Here is a 15,396-nt window from a genome sequence, read left to right as displayed (position 1 = left end):
AGCCTCCTATGCTCCAGGGAAATGGCCCCAGCCTATTCAGCCTCTCCCTATAGTGGCCTAACCAGTGTCCTGACAGCGTCGACAAGACCTCTCAACTCCTGTGCTCAATGCACTGACCAATGAAGGCAAGCATACCAAACACCTTCTTCACCATCCTATCTACCTGTGACTCCACTTTTGAGGAACTATGAACCTTCACTCCAAGGTTTTCTTGTTGAGTAACACTCCCCAGAACCTTACCATAAAGTGCATAAGCACTGCCCTGATTTGCCTTTCTAAAACGCAGCACCTCATGTTTATCTAAATTAAACTCCATCTGCCACTCCTCGGCCCAATGGCCCATCTCATCAGAACCATCTGTCAGTTTACCTTAAAATTGAATCCCCCATACTAAAGTTCTCCCACTCTTTTTCTGCTCCTGTTGTAGAGTAGAGCCAACTGTGGTGCCATAAACTTTACTGCTTTCCCTGAGAGGCACGGGATATCTGTTTGAGAGGGGAATGGCCACAGGGGACTCCAGCACTACCTGTCCAGGATTACTGGTCTTCCTGGTGGTCACCCAGCTCTTTTCTGCCCATGCGCCCCTTATTGGTGGTGTGACCAGCTCACTAAATGCACTATCCACAACATCCTCAGCACCACAGATGCTACATAGTGAGTCCATCCATTGCTCCTGTAGCTCCATGTAGTTAATGAGGACCTACAGCTGAGCTCACTTCCTGCATAAATAGTTGCCATGGAGACTGGACTTGGCCCTGATTTCCCACAGTTACAAGGGGAATATTCCATAGAGCTTAGTTCTTCTGACATTGTGAACTTTACCAAATACAAACGATAAACTAGGAACAAATTACTTAAGCTTAACCACTGCTTATCAGATCAGATTTCTCACTGTCTATTCCTAACAAACTACAAACACAAAAATAAGGATATCACATACTCTCTTGGGCTCTCTCCCCCTCCCACTACTACTCAGTCAGCCCATAAAGCTGGCTCCTAAGCAGCTAATTCTCTAGCCTTGTGTCACTTTTTGAACCCTCACATCATCTAAGGAGATCGACCTCTGGATTCAGTGAGGGTTCGTTCCACTCCTTTCCAGCTGCTGCAGTGACTGGGCTTGTACTGGGCATTGCCTCTTAGGCTCTTACCCAGAAATTCAGCTGCCATTGTTCATTTCCCCCCCGCTAGCTGCATTCTACCCCTAACCTGCTGATGCTTCAACTGAGCTTGGAGTCTACAACCAGAGGTCATTGTCTCAGAAAGAAGCTGTGCCAATCTAAGACTGAGATGAGCCAGAATTTCTTCTTTCAATACCTTGTGTGTCTTTGAAACTCCTTGCCACAGAGAGCTGTGGGGCCAGAGTCCTTCTGTACATTTAAGGTTGATTGTTAATCAGTTGGGAAGTCAAGAGTTACAGGGGAAACATAGGAAGGTGGACATGATGAATATTGGATTAACCATGATCCTCTTGAATGATGGAGCAGGCTCAAGGGGCCAAATAGCCTTGCTCCTGTTCCTATTTCTTTTAGTCCTGTGGTAAAGATAGTGGTTTGAAGTTTGTTGTTACAAGCAAAGCAATGGTACTTGTTATTGACCTTGAAGAGAACTAACCACTAAAACCAAACAATCTTTGGCACACACTTCCCTATTCCTGATATCAAGTTGAATGTGGTGCAAAGGGGATTTCCATTGGAAAGGGTACAGACGGGATTTACCAGGATGTTGCCTGGTATGGAGGGAAGGTCTTATGAGGAAAGGCTGAGGGACTTGAAGCTGTTGTCGTTAGAGAGAAAGATAAGAGGTGACTTAATAGAGACATACAAGATGATCAGAGGATTAGATAGGATGGACAGTAAGAGCCTTTTTCCTCAGATGATGATGACTCACACAAGGGGACATAGCTTTAAATTGAGGGGTGATAGATATAGAACAGATGCCAGCGGTAGGTTCTTTACTCACAGGGTAGTAAGGGCGTAGAATGCCCTGCCTGCAACAGTAGTAGACTCGCCAACTTTAAGGGCATTTAAGTGGTTGTTGGGTAAACATATGGATGATAATGGAATAGTTTAGGTTAGATGGACTTCAGTTTGGTTTCACAGGTCGGCGCAACGTCGAGGGCCGAAGGGCTTGTCCTGCGCTATAATGTTCTATGAACATAAGAAATAGGAGCAGGAGTAGGCCACCTAGCTCTTCGAGCCCACTCCCCCATTCAATAAGATCATGGCTCATCTTTTTGTGGCCTCAGCTTCATTTATCCACCCTCTCACCATAACCCTTAATTCTTTTACTGTTCAAAAAGTAATTTGTCTTAGCTTTAAAAACATTCAATGAGGAAGCTTCGACTACTTCACTGGGCAGGGAATTCCACAGATTCACAACCCTTTAGGTGAAGAAGTTACTCCTCAATTCAGTCTTAAATTTGCTCCTCCAATTTTGAGGCTATGCCCTCTTGTTTTAGTTTCTCCTGTCAGTGGAAACATCCTCCCTGCTTCTATCTTATCTATTCATTCATAATTTTATATGTTTTTATAAGACACCCTTCATTCTTGTAAATTCCAATGAATATAATCCCAGCCTATTCAACCTCTCCTTATAAACCAATCCCCTCAACTTTGAAATGAATCTGCAATTTTCTGCTGTTCAAATACTAATCCTTTTTACTGTTACTCCTTCCAAAATAGATTACTTTATATTGATCAACATTGTACTCCATCTGCCAGACCTTTGCCCACTCACTTAAACTATCTACATCCCTCTGCACATTTTCAGAGCCCTCTGCACACTTTGCTCTACCACTCACCTTAGTGTCATCTGTAAACCTTGACACACTACACATGGCCCCCAACTTCAAATCATCAGTGTGAATTATAAACAATTGTGGTCCCAACACATCCCTGAGGTGCACCACTAGCCACTGATCGCCAACCAGAAAAGCACTCATTTATCCCCACTCTTTGCTTCCTGTTGGTTACCCAATCCTCTGTCCATGCTAAATACATTACCCATAACACTGTGCACCTTTATCTTTTGCAGCAGACTTTTGTGCAGCACCTTGTCGATGCCATTTGGAAATGTTGATACACCACATCTCTTGGGTCCCTGTTGCCGCCACACTCGTAATGTCTTCATAGAATTCCAATAAATTAGTTAAATATGATCTGCCCTTCATGAACCCATGCTGCATCTGGCCAGTTGGACAATTTCAATCCAGATGCCTTGCTATTATCTCAGAGAGCAAACCAGGAAGTAAAGAAAAACACTGAATTCCTTCACTTTTAAATTTTACATTGTACTGGTCGGCAAAATAAATAATTGGGTCATGTATGTGATATTAAAATACAAAGTAAAATAATATTTTAAGAAACATTTAAAAGATGTTTCTTAGGGTGGCACAGTGGCTCAGAGCGTCAGAGTCCCGCGTTCGATTCCAGCAACGGACAACTGTCTATGTGGAGTTTGCACATTCTCCTCGTGTCTGCATGGATTTCTACCGGGTGCACCTGTTTTCTCCCATAGTCCAAAGATGTACAAGTTAGGTGGATTGGCTGTGCTAAATTACCTATAGTGTCCAGGGATGTGTGGGTTGGGTTGAATGGCCTGTGGGGATTTTATATAGATTTTCTTAATAATTAAGTTTTTGACAACAAATACACAGTTACTCTTCCAGAGGTTGTGAAGCGGCTGAGCAATAATTATGAACTTAGAATTCCGTAAAACACAAGTTATACCTCATTCAGCAAAGTGTAAACGTTTTGTAAAAAGACTTTAAGAGTCAGGCTAAAGGGTAAAATGGCAGGTTTATCACTTTGGTGATTGCTAACTAATTGCTGTGTGGGTGATTTTCAACAGTGCACCCTCTGGAAAAGTGCAGAATCACTGATGACACCTTCTGTATTCCCAGTTTTAAATACAGATGTCTAACTTCGGAAGTTCTGGTTTACGGTCTTCATCCTGAAACATTGACTCTGTTTCTTTCTCCATGGATTCTGCTAGACCTGCTGAGTATTTCCAACATTTTCTGTCATATTTCGGATATATACATCCATAGTATTTGCTTTTGTGCCAAACATCATTCTCAGTTACGGATGAATAACAATGGTGAATGCCAACAGCTTCACTATGAATACTATTGAAAAACCCAGGCTACATTCTTAACTGTACAGCATGACCAAATATATTTCAAAAAGTTAGAAGTGTTATTGTTCCATTCTTCCAGTTTTTTCAGAAGCTATCTTTAAACAATTTTTTTCCCCTCTTGTTTTATGGCGGGTGGGCATCATTAACAAGGCCAGCAGGTGTTACCCATCTCTGACTACCCTTGATACACCATTTCAGAGGGCAGTTAAAAGTGAACCGTATTGCTGTGGATCTGGAGTCACATCTGGGCCAGACAAAATGGTGAATGGCAGGTTTCCTTCCCTAAAAGAACATCAATGAATCAGATGGGTGTTCGCAAAAATTGACGATAGTTGTCATGGTCACTATTACTGAAACAGCTTTATGTTCTAGTTTTTTCAGTTGAATTTAGTTTCCTTCTATTATTGTAATAATATTGGATCTCATGTCCCCTGATCACTAGCCTGAGCCTTTGAATGTCTAGTCCAGTGCATTACACCACTGTCTCCACTCATGTTGCAGCTAGCACTAGAATAGAGGCTTCTGGACTCAAGAATTAGAATGTAATCTGCTTTCAGCAGAAGAGTGAAGAAAGAGCAAAAAGTAATAAAACTGAAAAAGTTATATCTTTACAGTTGAGGAATTATTTATTTTTGTTTAGTCAGTAGTCTTGATTTCAATTCAAAAAGTGAAAGAAAATGAAAGTAAGCTCCACCTGCATCATTTTGCAGTTGACCCTGTGCTCTCAGTTCAGTTTTTAGAATCAAGGCAAATCATCTTTGTGAATCCCATTACCTGTGCTGTACCATTTTGAATATGGTTCAAAATACCCTGGAAGGATTAACATTGTTGCAAGTCTCTAATTTAAATAACAATTTAATCAGATTGTAAATAAATATTAAAATTGGTTTCCTTGCAACAGCTGTCACTTTTTGGATCAGATTTCCTTAAAATATCTTTTTTATTAGGAGAATGTTAGGTGTTAAGAAGTGATAAGTAACTTCAACACTTCCATTACATGGGTTAGTTTTCTTGAACCAGTCTAATTTAACCCCTTATCATAGATAGCAGTTGTAATGCATTAGAAAATTTTGAGATGCATTCACATTATTATAGTTCATAATTTTGAACATTAGTAATTGCCTTTGTTAGTTTCCCATCAAGAGGGAAATCTGCACTACACTCGAGGGTCAAAAAAAATCAAGTTATTTCAAAATCAATCATGGCATAATGAATGCTTTAAAAGATAGACATTATAGAAAATTGATCTTCCTTTGATTTGAGCCTTTCCAATGCAACCTAAATTCAAATATCTTCTGCTCTACTGGATAAATTTGATATGAGACTCCTCATTAAAATGTACATATTTACTGTGTAGTGAAATATTAACGCACCTTGGAGTACAAAATTACTATCTGACACATTGAAAATAATAAATAAGGATATGTGAATAAAGAAGTGTAATGTGATGCCATCCATTAATTATTCTTTTCCATGAAAAAATGTTTTACATGGAATGTTGCAAGTGTGAGCTGATAATGGTGGAAACAGCATGTGGAACTAAAGGGAACATGGAAAGCCACTGTGTACCACCTCAACCAGTCAGATAATAGAATTAAGAAAGAAGTGATGTAAGGACTGAAATGATGTTTTAACTATAATAGGTGAATTACAATATGATTCAGAAACAAAAAAAAATAGAGAGGTGAAAATGTAAGACTGGCTGAGGAGAGAAAACAAAAGATGTGAAAGATTTTTTTAAAATCAAAAATTTATACCTTCTGTCTCTTAACAATTAGAACTTAAAGAGTGAGAATTTACCCTTGTAATAGTTAATTTTTCAGGGCCTTAGAGGTTTATTGACAGTAATTAAGGCTGACAGTGTCATTTAAATGACAATTACAGTGGAGTTAACTTTTGTGGTGTGTTTGGTTTGTACCTATTAAAATAGTACAACCACTTAATGCCATTCAGTGCATGTCAATATTGAGGTAGGAATGCAAGATGCAGTTTTAGAAGTTAACAGCGTAACAGTGCAAATTGGACACCAATTTTTGGGTATATAGATTTAATCACACATCCAACCTTTTTCCAAAGTCACTTTACCATTCATTCATTCATAAATAATGGCAAGTCCATTAGCCTCATTGTGTCTTGTAATCAAAATCTGGTCACATTGAGTCCAAAGGCTAAGCACATGCTACTCATTTTTGGGAGAGAATATATAATATACCCAGGTCATAGAATCCCTACAGCATGGAAGTAGGCCCTTCGGCCCAACATGACCACACCGACCCCCAGAGCATCCCTCCCATACCCATCCCCCTGTAACCCACCTAATCTACACATCCCTATACACTATGGGCAATTTAGCCTGCATGACTTTGGACTGTGGGAGGAAGCTGGAGCATCCGGAAGAAACCAACGCAGACACGGCGGGGAATGTGCAAACTCCACACAGACAGTCGCCCAAGAACGGAATCAAACCTGAGTTCCCAGCGCTGTGAGGCAGCAGTGTTAAGCATTGAACCACATTTATGACACCCATTCACTGCCATATCAATGTTTGCACCAAAGCAGGGTACAATATATTACAGTAGCAAATAAAAAGTATGTATGCACAACTGTCAGAATTGTTTTGATTTCCATTATTAAGATTCTTTTTAGTTTTAGTTTATGTGGCGTATAACTCCCTGAAGGCATGATTTTTCCCCTCCCTGGAGAGGGTGGGATGGAGAAATTATAGGGCGAGTTGGCCCTGGCGAGAAGCTCACACCTTCCTTCCCACCTCACTAATTAAGGTTGTGATGACTGCTTGATCTGCCATTAATTAAGACCATTAACTAGTTAATTAATGGCCACTTAGGACCTCAATCTGCCACCTCCCTGGTCTTCAGGACCCAGAAGCTGGCAGCCTCTAATTCATTAGCAGCTTATGGCAAACTAGAGCAACTGTGTCAAGACCTATGATTTGCTGAGAAGCGAATGCTCTGATTACTGGCATGCGATGGGTCAAGACTTCACAGTGCAATGGTAAGAATGCTTGATGCCACCTAACACCCTCACCACCACTTTGTCACTTGAAGACTTCTTTATCTGGATTCTGATACAGGAAATCTCATCTTTTTTTTTCTGCAACCAAATTGCTGATTTAATTAAATGTGCGGATTTCCAAACAAAACCTAGAAAATATTATTTTTAATGAAACAATGAAAACATTTTCAGTGCTGAATGCACATTGTGAAGTGCTTTTATAAAACAAAAGTTCACAGCCATATATTCCAAATGTTTGTTTTCAGTTTATTTTTCATTGCATTTTACTGTAAATTAATCTTACACAGATATTGTTTGTCTTGATCTTACAAGTTATAAAGATTCAGCATTATATGAAGAATGTAAACAAGAATATCTAAAGGAGAGGGAAGAATTCCGTCAAACTGGCATTCCTGCGAAGAAAAGGCAGCAGAAAGTGCCCAGTAACATGTAGAAGGTGCCACTTGAAGAAACCAGAACTGACAGAGAACATACACCTGAAACCTGCGAATCACGAATCATGTTTAAGCAATACAATTTACAATTGCTACATTATGTCAGATTGATTTTTGTAATTTTTATAAATTAGGAAATTGAACTACTGCTGTTTGTAATTCAGTACTTTTCAAATTTTATAGTGTAAATCTTGTAAATTTATTTTACATTGCTTCTTTCATGCAGGATTCCATAATTATAGACTCAGGCACATATTTCAGTTAAATGTCCAATTATTTTGTAAAGTATATCTGGTGTTGATCAGAATATAGCTTCTCAGTCTTTCTTCACTGAATGCTTTCATTGCTTTGCAAGGTGTACAGGATGGCTGGTTCGACCCTCATAAAAAGGTCTCTGACATACTGATTGAAAGTCACAGGTTACCGCATCTGCTGAAGGAAATACAGACTTGTTTTCTTCAGGAAGAATGTTTTACTGTAGAGAACTGAGAGACAACCTGAGCTGGTGGAAATCCAGTTCACAGCCCCAAGTTCTTCAACCAATCCCATTGTTTTTGGTAGGCAAAAGGTACCAAAGCTTTGTTATTATTACCATGTAACTGCTGGTTAATTGAGTTACTCCTTCAGTTTTGAGATGGGGATTTTGCCTCAATAAAAGCCACTTGCACAAACTGCCCTTTATATCATTTTATGTTAGGACCCCGTATGCTCAGCCATTGGAACTTGAGGCAGAATGTCCATGAATCCAGTAAATATTGCAACTTAGAGAAGTAGAGCATTGGATCAGAATGACTTTCTTTTCGATGATCTTGTTGTGCTTTCTGTCATTTTCTCAGTTTTGGTTAAGATTTGATTTTATTTTGTGAGGGAGAAATTTGAAGTTCTTTGTCAGTTTCAGTCTGATTGCATTATAATTATTTTATCCACCAGGCATGGTTCCACACAGTCTCTTGAGTAAGTCAGTTTCAATGTTTTAGCTGCAGGCCTGGTGATATTTGACTATAGATATTGTGCCTGCCCTTCTCCCCAAGAAACCTCCATGCAACAATAACGTGACGCTTTAAAGATCTCACCAATGGACAGCTCAGCTGGACAGTGTTCAACAGCAGTCTGTTCAGCTTGATTGGTTTTGCTGGCAATTTCTACCAAATGATTTGAAAGCATCTCTCACCCACAGCATCAGTACAGACTGACACCGTCATGCTTGGTTCATTGCCAGCTGCGCCCACTAGGAGCAATACCAAGTAACAGCCAGAAGTAGTACAAGATTTGACTGTCAAAAGATTGGGCTTTTCTTTCACCAAGCTGGACGTGAACATAAGTTACTCTGTTTGGAGAGAGTTGGCCTTGGCACTAATTCCCAATTCTTTCACAGCCATGCAGCACTGAAAAACTCTGCAGAAAATCTTTTGTGATGACAGGAGATGGTCACTTGCCTTTCCTCCCTGCTGACCCCAGACAACAGTTTGTTGTTTCATCCTCAAATCAACACTCCGTCTACTTTCACTTTACTTTGAGTGAGGGCACCTGAAAATACCTATTCTGCATATATCCAAAGCACTTTCCTCCGCTCTCGCATGTACTAATACTATTTGCCTCACTTCACCTCTTGGTACACTTGTCACATGCAACTCACTAACTGCCCTATCCTCATAAGCACAAACTTCAACCTCTTTAGCTATGTTCTTAGGTACCTTCTGCCATCTATTGTTGCAGATCTCTACTGTAATGGAAGTCTATAATAAGGCAACCATCAAAGGTGGTCTTGAGATCAAACAACCACCACAGCATGAAATGGAAACGAACGGAGAAGGAAAATAATCAGGCCATAGAGCCAACACTTAGCAGCCAGCCTGTTCACCTAATGATCAAAATCAAATTGGATTTTCCACCCATGACCGCCATCTCTGTTATTTGCTCCCCTCTCCAGTCTGTCTATGTGTGTGTGAGAGCAGGGAGAGGAGAGGTGATCAGGGGAGGAATAAAGGCGTACAAATGCCAGATGGCAATGGCTCAAGTCCATTGGCCATAGTGCTGTGTCTTGTGACAGCAATATATTACACCTTTGCCTATTCCATCTCAGAGTGCCCAGTCAACAGTCACTTTTTGGTGGGGATCAAGACAGGCTGCACAGGATACCCTGCAAAGTTGGAGCCAGCATCAGCTCTGACATAAATCAGCAAGCATTCAGTAGGGCCTGCCTTAGCCCCTGACCCTTTTTGGACAACCTGAGCAGCCAGACATGCATTCTGCACATTTACACAAAGTAGGGGAGGGGTGAAGAGGGCATACATAAGCATATTGGGGAAGACCAAATAAGAAAATGTAGAAAATTGCATCATTGATAAATTATAAATTTCTTTGAATAAAAGAAATGTTTTTGTAAGTTTTGCAACTTGTTCATGCATTGTTCCATGTGTCTGTGATAGCCTTTCCGGAAAATAAACACTCATTTGTTGCAGGATTGGGGGATTTTATGGAACCAGCAAGAGCAGAATTTGCAGCCTATATGTTGACAGAGCTAGGCAAAAGCTTTGATTTTCCAACAGCGGGTTAGCATGCAGACACAAAGTCACAGAATGGTTTCAGTATATCCGGCTTTACACCAGCATGTGGTGGGCTTTTAACCGTAACACATTTGTATGCCTTGAATACTTAATAATCTAAAACTTTTTAAAATCAAGTTCTAACCTCAAGAAAAAAAAGGCAGTACAAGAGAATCTTGTGCCACCTGGTTCACCTTCCTTTAAAAGTGGTGTACACCCATTGGCTTTGTGCAGTTCTATCTAAGGTCTGCAAATTTCCTGATTGAATTCTACAGCATGAGGAAGGGGAGAGCTGCAGTTTGCGTGGAGGATTGTAACTGGCAAGGGTGAATCATTCATGGGGTTTGGGACGGGTGTGGGGTGGGTACAGGAGGGGTGAGGGTTTGGATCCTGTGTATGATGGGATGGTAATAGGGATAACAAGGTGTGGAGCTGGATAAACACAGCAGGCCAAGGAGCATCTTAGGAGCAGGAAAGCTGATGTTTCGGGCCTAGACCCTTCATCAGAAATGGGGCAGAGGAAAAGGGTTCTGAAATAAATAGGGAGACAGGGGGAGGCGGATCGAAGATGGATAGAGGAGAAGATAGGTGGAGAGGAGACAGACTAGTCAAAGAGGCGGGGATGGAGCCAGTAAAGGTGAGTGTGGGTGGGGAGGAGATAGGTCAGTCCAGGGAGGATGGATAGGTCAAGGGGGCGGGATGAGGTTAGTAAGTAGGAAATGGAGATGCGGCTTGAGGTGGGAGGAAGAACAGGTTAGAGAAGTGGGGACAAGCTGGCCTGGTTTTGGGATGTGGTGGGGGGGGTGGGAAAATTTTGAAGCTTGTGAAATCCACATTGATACCATTGGGCTGCATGGTTCCCAAGCGGAATATGAGTTGCTGTTCCACATCAAGCAGAGGTTCATCTGCAATCTGCTAATGTGGTATACTGTATCCGCTGTACCCATTGTGGCTCCCTCTACATTGGGGAAACCAAACGGAGGCTTGGGGACCGCTTTGCAGAACACCTACACTCAGTTTGCAATAAACAGCTGCACATCTCAATCACAAACCATTTCAACTCCCCTTCCCATTCTGCAGACGACATCCATCCCTGGCCTCCTGCAGTGCCACAACGATATCACCCAACAGTTGCAGGAACAGCAACTCATATTCTGCTTGGAAACCCTGCAGCCCAATGGTATCAATGTGGATTTCACAAGCTTCAAAATCTCTCCTCCCCCTACCACATCCCAAAACCAGCCCAGCTCGTCCTCACCTCCCTAACTTGTTCTTCCTCTCACCTATCTCCTCTTCCCACCTCAAAGCGCACCCCCATTTCCTACCTACTACCCTCATCCTGCCCCCTTGACTAACCTATCCTCCCTACCTCCCCATCTACACTCACCTTTACTGGCTCCATCCCCCCCTCTTTAACTTGTCTCTCTCCTCTCCACCTATCTTCTCTATCCATCTTTGATCTGCCTCCCCCTTGCTTCCTATTTATTTCAGAACTCTCTTCCCCTCCCCCATTTCTGATGAAGAGTCAATAGATAATAGACTTTAGGCGCAGGAGTAGGCCTTTCGGCCCTTCGAACCAGCACCACCATTCATTATGATCATGGCTGATCATCCACAATCAGTATCCTGTTCCTGCCTTGTCCCCATAACCCTTGATTCCACTATCTTTAAGAGCTCTAACCATCTCTTTCTTGAAAGTATCCAGAGACTTGGCCTCCACTGGCTTCTGGGGCAGAGCATTCCATATATCCACCACTTTCTGGGTGAAGAAGCTTTTCCTCAGCTCTGTTCTAAATGGCCTACCCCTTATTTTTAAACTGTGTCCTCTGGTTCTGGACTCACCCATCAATGGAAACATGCTTCCTGCCTCCAGAGTGTCCAATCCCTTAATAGTCTTATATGTCTCAATCAGATCCCCTCTCATCTCTCTAAACTCAAGTGTATACAAGCCCAGTCACTCCAATCTTTCAATAATTGATAGTCCTGCCATTCTGGGAATTAACCTTGTGAACCTGCGCTGCACTCCCTCAACAGCAAAAATGTCCTTCCTCAAATTTGGAGACCAAAACTGCACCCAATACTCTAGGTGTGGTCTCACCAGGGCCCTGTACAGCTGCAGAAGGACCTCTTTGCTCCTATACTCAATTCTTCTTGTTATGAAGGCCAGCATACCATTAGCTTTCTTCACTGTCTGCTGTACCTGCACGCTTGCTTTCATTCGGGTCTAGGCCTGAAACATCAGCTTTCCTGCTTCTAAGATGCTGCTTGGCCTGCTGTGTTCGTCCAGCTCCACACCTTGTTATCTTGGATTCTCCAGTATCGGCAGTGCCTATTATCTCTGGTAGTAGGAATAGTCAGTTCATGAAATGCAGTGCCAGTGTTGTCCAAATGCCTGAGCATCTCAGGTTGTTGATTGATTCTTATAGGGCTTCAAGGTCATTTATCACAGTTCATTTATCCCACAGAGTGATCTGGGACTAACAGCATTTACAATACACAAAAGGCAAGGCCAGCTGAGACTGTAAGTTCAACAATGCCCCACAGAATAGTGAGTACAAAATTAAAAAGAACATTTGCAACAAATTATAAATAATCACAACCTAAAGAACTGCGGATGCTCTAAATCAGAATCAAAAAGTTCTCAGCATGGGTCACTTGACCCGAAGCACTAACTCTGATTTCTCTCTACAGATGCTGCCAGACCTGCTAAGCCTTTCCAACAATTTCTATTTTTGTTTCTGAAATAAAAATCACAACATTACCTTTTCCACATTAGAGGAAATGTCCCTCACTCTCTTGTTACCATCAATCCGTGCCAACCATGAAGCAGGCTGGTACATCTAGCCCTCTGAATACCAACATATAATGTGATGCACATGAATAAAGTCAAGTCAAAGTAGCAATAAATATTTACTGGTAAAATTAAAATTTGAAAAACAACTGTGCCATTTTAGCTGCTAATAAATCTTATGTAACAGGGAGTTGGATAAAGTTGGGCCATAATGCATAGCCACTCTGCCTGACCAGAAGGCTTATGTAGTTATCTACTTGTGGTTGCTGTATTGTCAGCAGATAGCAGATTTCATCACTGAAGAGTATTCCCATGGAATTAAATATAACTTCTATGCCCACCACTGGGACTGTAAATTTTAACTATTTCTGTAGGAAATGGAAAACACAAGAAAACAGAGGTAGTGGACACTTCCAGTTCCCTGGTAATAGGAACCGTAGATGCTGCAGAATCTGAGACAACAAAGTGTCGAGCTGGATGAACACAGCAGGCCAAGCAGCATTTTAGGAGCAGGAAAGCTGACGTTTCGGGCCTAGACCCTTCTTTTGGAATGCACTAACAAAATTGCGTCTTTGGTGCAAATTCAGGGGCTTCTCCACAATGATGTTGCATTGGATGAAGAAAACTTGATTCTTGCAGCATACCCATCAGGAAAGGCATGCCTTGTCTGAGATCAATCTGAGCTTAGGAGTAGGGAAAGTCTCAAGTTTCTTTCCTCTAAAAAAGAACACACTTTAAAGAACAGTTTTTCACATCAAATTCAATCAAAGTGGATCAACTATAAAGCTGGTATGTCCAGTTTGTGTAAAAGTTACAAATACACATTTGTCTACATGTCTGGGAGACAAGGGGGCGATTTAAAAGCCCAATTGTAATTCTGCAATCTATGGCAGCTGCATGGAGTGTTCCAGTCTGTTCTGAGTGATAAATTTACACTTAAATAACGCCTCCACATGAAGTCTAAGCTTTCACACCAACACCCGTGAAAACATTTCCAAAAGTATCCACAGGTGAAATCTGATATTTTTTAAATGCATATTTTAGCTTAATGAATGTAACTCTAGGTTGAATCAGTGACACAAATAAACTAAAAATAGTGATTTATTTTGAAGTATTTGCATTTGTTCTGGTCATTAATTTGACGATTAATTGATTTGCAAGCTGTATAGTTTCCCTTTCCCAAGTTATGCTTCTAACTTTAATATGTACAGCTATGCCACTGCATACTAAATGTGAGAAAGCATCAGTGTGGCTTGTGCTGGCCCAGGCAGCTTGCACATTAAGACTGTAAAAAGTCAGTTCTGCAAAACAATCTTTTAACATTCACCAGCTTTTTGCAAAATGTACTCGAGGTATGCAATGACATGATAAATGCTTCAAAATTCGCCCACAAGTTTTACTTACAGCTTATAAACATGCTGAATTCCACATTTTTAATTGGATCTTGGCAGGAAAGGTTTCAATTCAGTCTATGTACTTTTGCTGATATGAGTCACTGCACCTCAGTGATCCACTGTATGTGTTATTCACTGAGGCATTTCTGAAAGATGTGTTAGGGGATGTTATAAATGAAAGGCTGTTTTATGTGGAATTGTGAAAGACAAGGAAAATTTTCCTCTTCAGGATCTTTGTTGTAATCTGGTCTGGAGCATCACCTGTCTATATTACAAATGCCCAGTTTTCATAAAATATATTTCAATGACATGATAATCAGGCAACTGGTCTACTCCTATGTCAAACTGCCGTGTTTGACATGAGTATCATGTTGCCTGTTTGAATCATCTTACAGCACAGTACAGGCCCTTCGGCCCTCAATGTTGTGCTGATCTGTCATACCGATCTCAAGCCCATCTAACCTACACTATTCCATGTACGTCCATATGCTTATCCAATGACGACTTAAATGTACCTAAAGTTGGCGAATCTACTACAGTTGCAGGCAAAGCATTCCATTCCCTTACTACTCTCTGAGTAAAGAAACTACCTCTGACATCTCATAGGGGAAGCGCTAAATGAATATTTTTCAACAGTATTCACTGTAGATAACGACAATGTTGTCGAGGAGAATACTGAGATACAGGCTACTAGACTAGGTGGGATTGAGGTTCACAAGGAAGAGGTATTAGAAATCCTTCAGAGGGTGAAAATAGATAAGTCCCCTGGGCCAGCTGGGGTTTATCCTCGGATCCTCTGGGAAGCCAGGGAGGAGATTGCCGAGCCTTTGGCATTGATCTTTAACTCGTCATTGTCTACAGGAATAGTGCCAGATGACTGGAGGATAGCAAATGTGCTTCCCCTGTTCAAGAAGGGGAGTAGAGACAACCCTAGTAATTATAGACCAGTGAGCCTTACCTCAGTTGTTGGTAAAGTGTTGGAAAAGGTTATAAGGGATAGGATTTATAATCATCTAGAAAAGAATAAGTTGATTAGGGATAGTCAGCACGGTTTTGTGAAG

General features: G+C 41.3%; 1 protein-coding gene across 1 annotated transcript in view; it reads left to right on the top strand.

Moving 5' to 3' along the window:
- The window catches only part of cmc1 (C-x(9)-C motif containing 1), a 92,411-nt gene extending 82,421 nt beyond the window's left edge, over positions 1–9,990 (top strand). The window contains exon 4 of the mRNA XM_048557636.2: positions 7,483–9,990. Coding sequence (XP_048413593.1) covers positions 7,483–7,603 — 121 coding nt within the window. The 3' untranslated portion in view covers positions 7,604–9,990. The remainder of the gene's footprint in view (positions 1–7,482) is intronic.
- Positions 9,991–15,396: the final 5,406 nt, after the last annotated feature.

The sequence above is a fragment of the Stegostoma tigrinum genome, chromosome 2 (genome assembly GCF_030684315.1).
Source record: "Stegostoma tigrinum isolate sSteTig4 chromosome 2, sSteTig4.hap1, whole genome shotgun sequence".
In the NCBI taxonomy this organism is placed as follows: Eukaryota; Metazoa; Chordata; class Chondrichthyes; order Orectolobiformes; family Stegostomatidae; genus Stegostoma; species Stegostoma tigrinum.
Note: the sequence above shows the minus strand (reverse complement) of the source record. Positions and strands in the feature narration are given on the sequence as shown.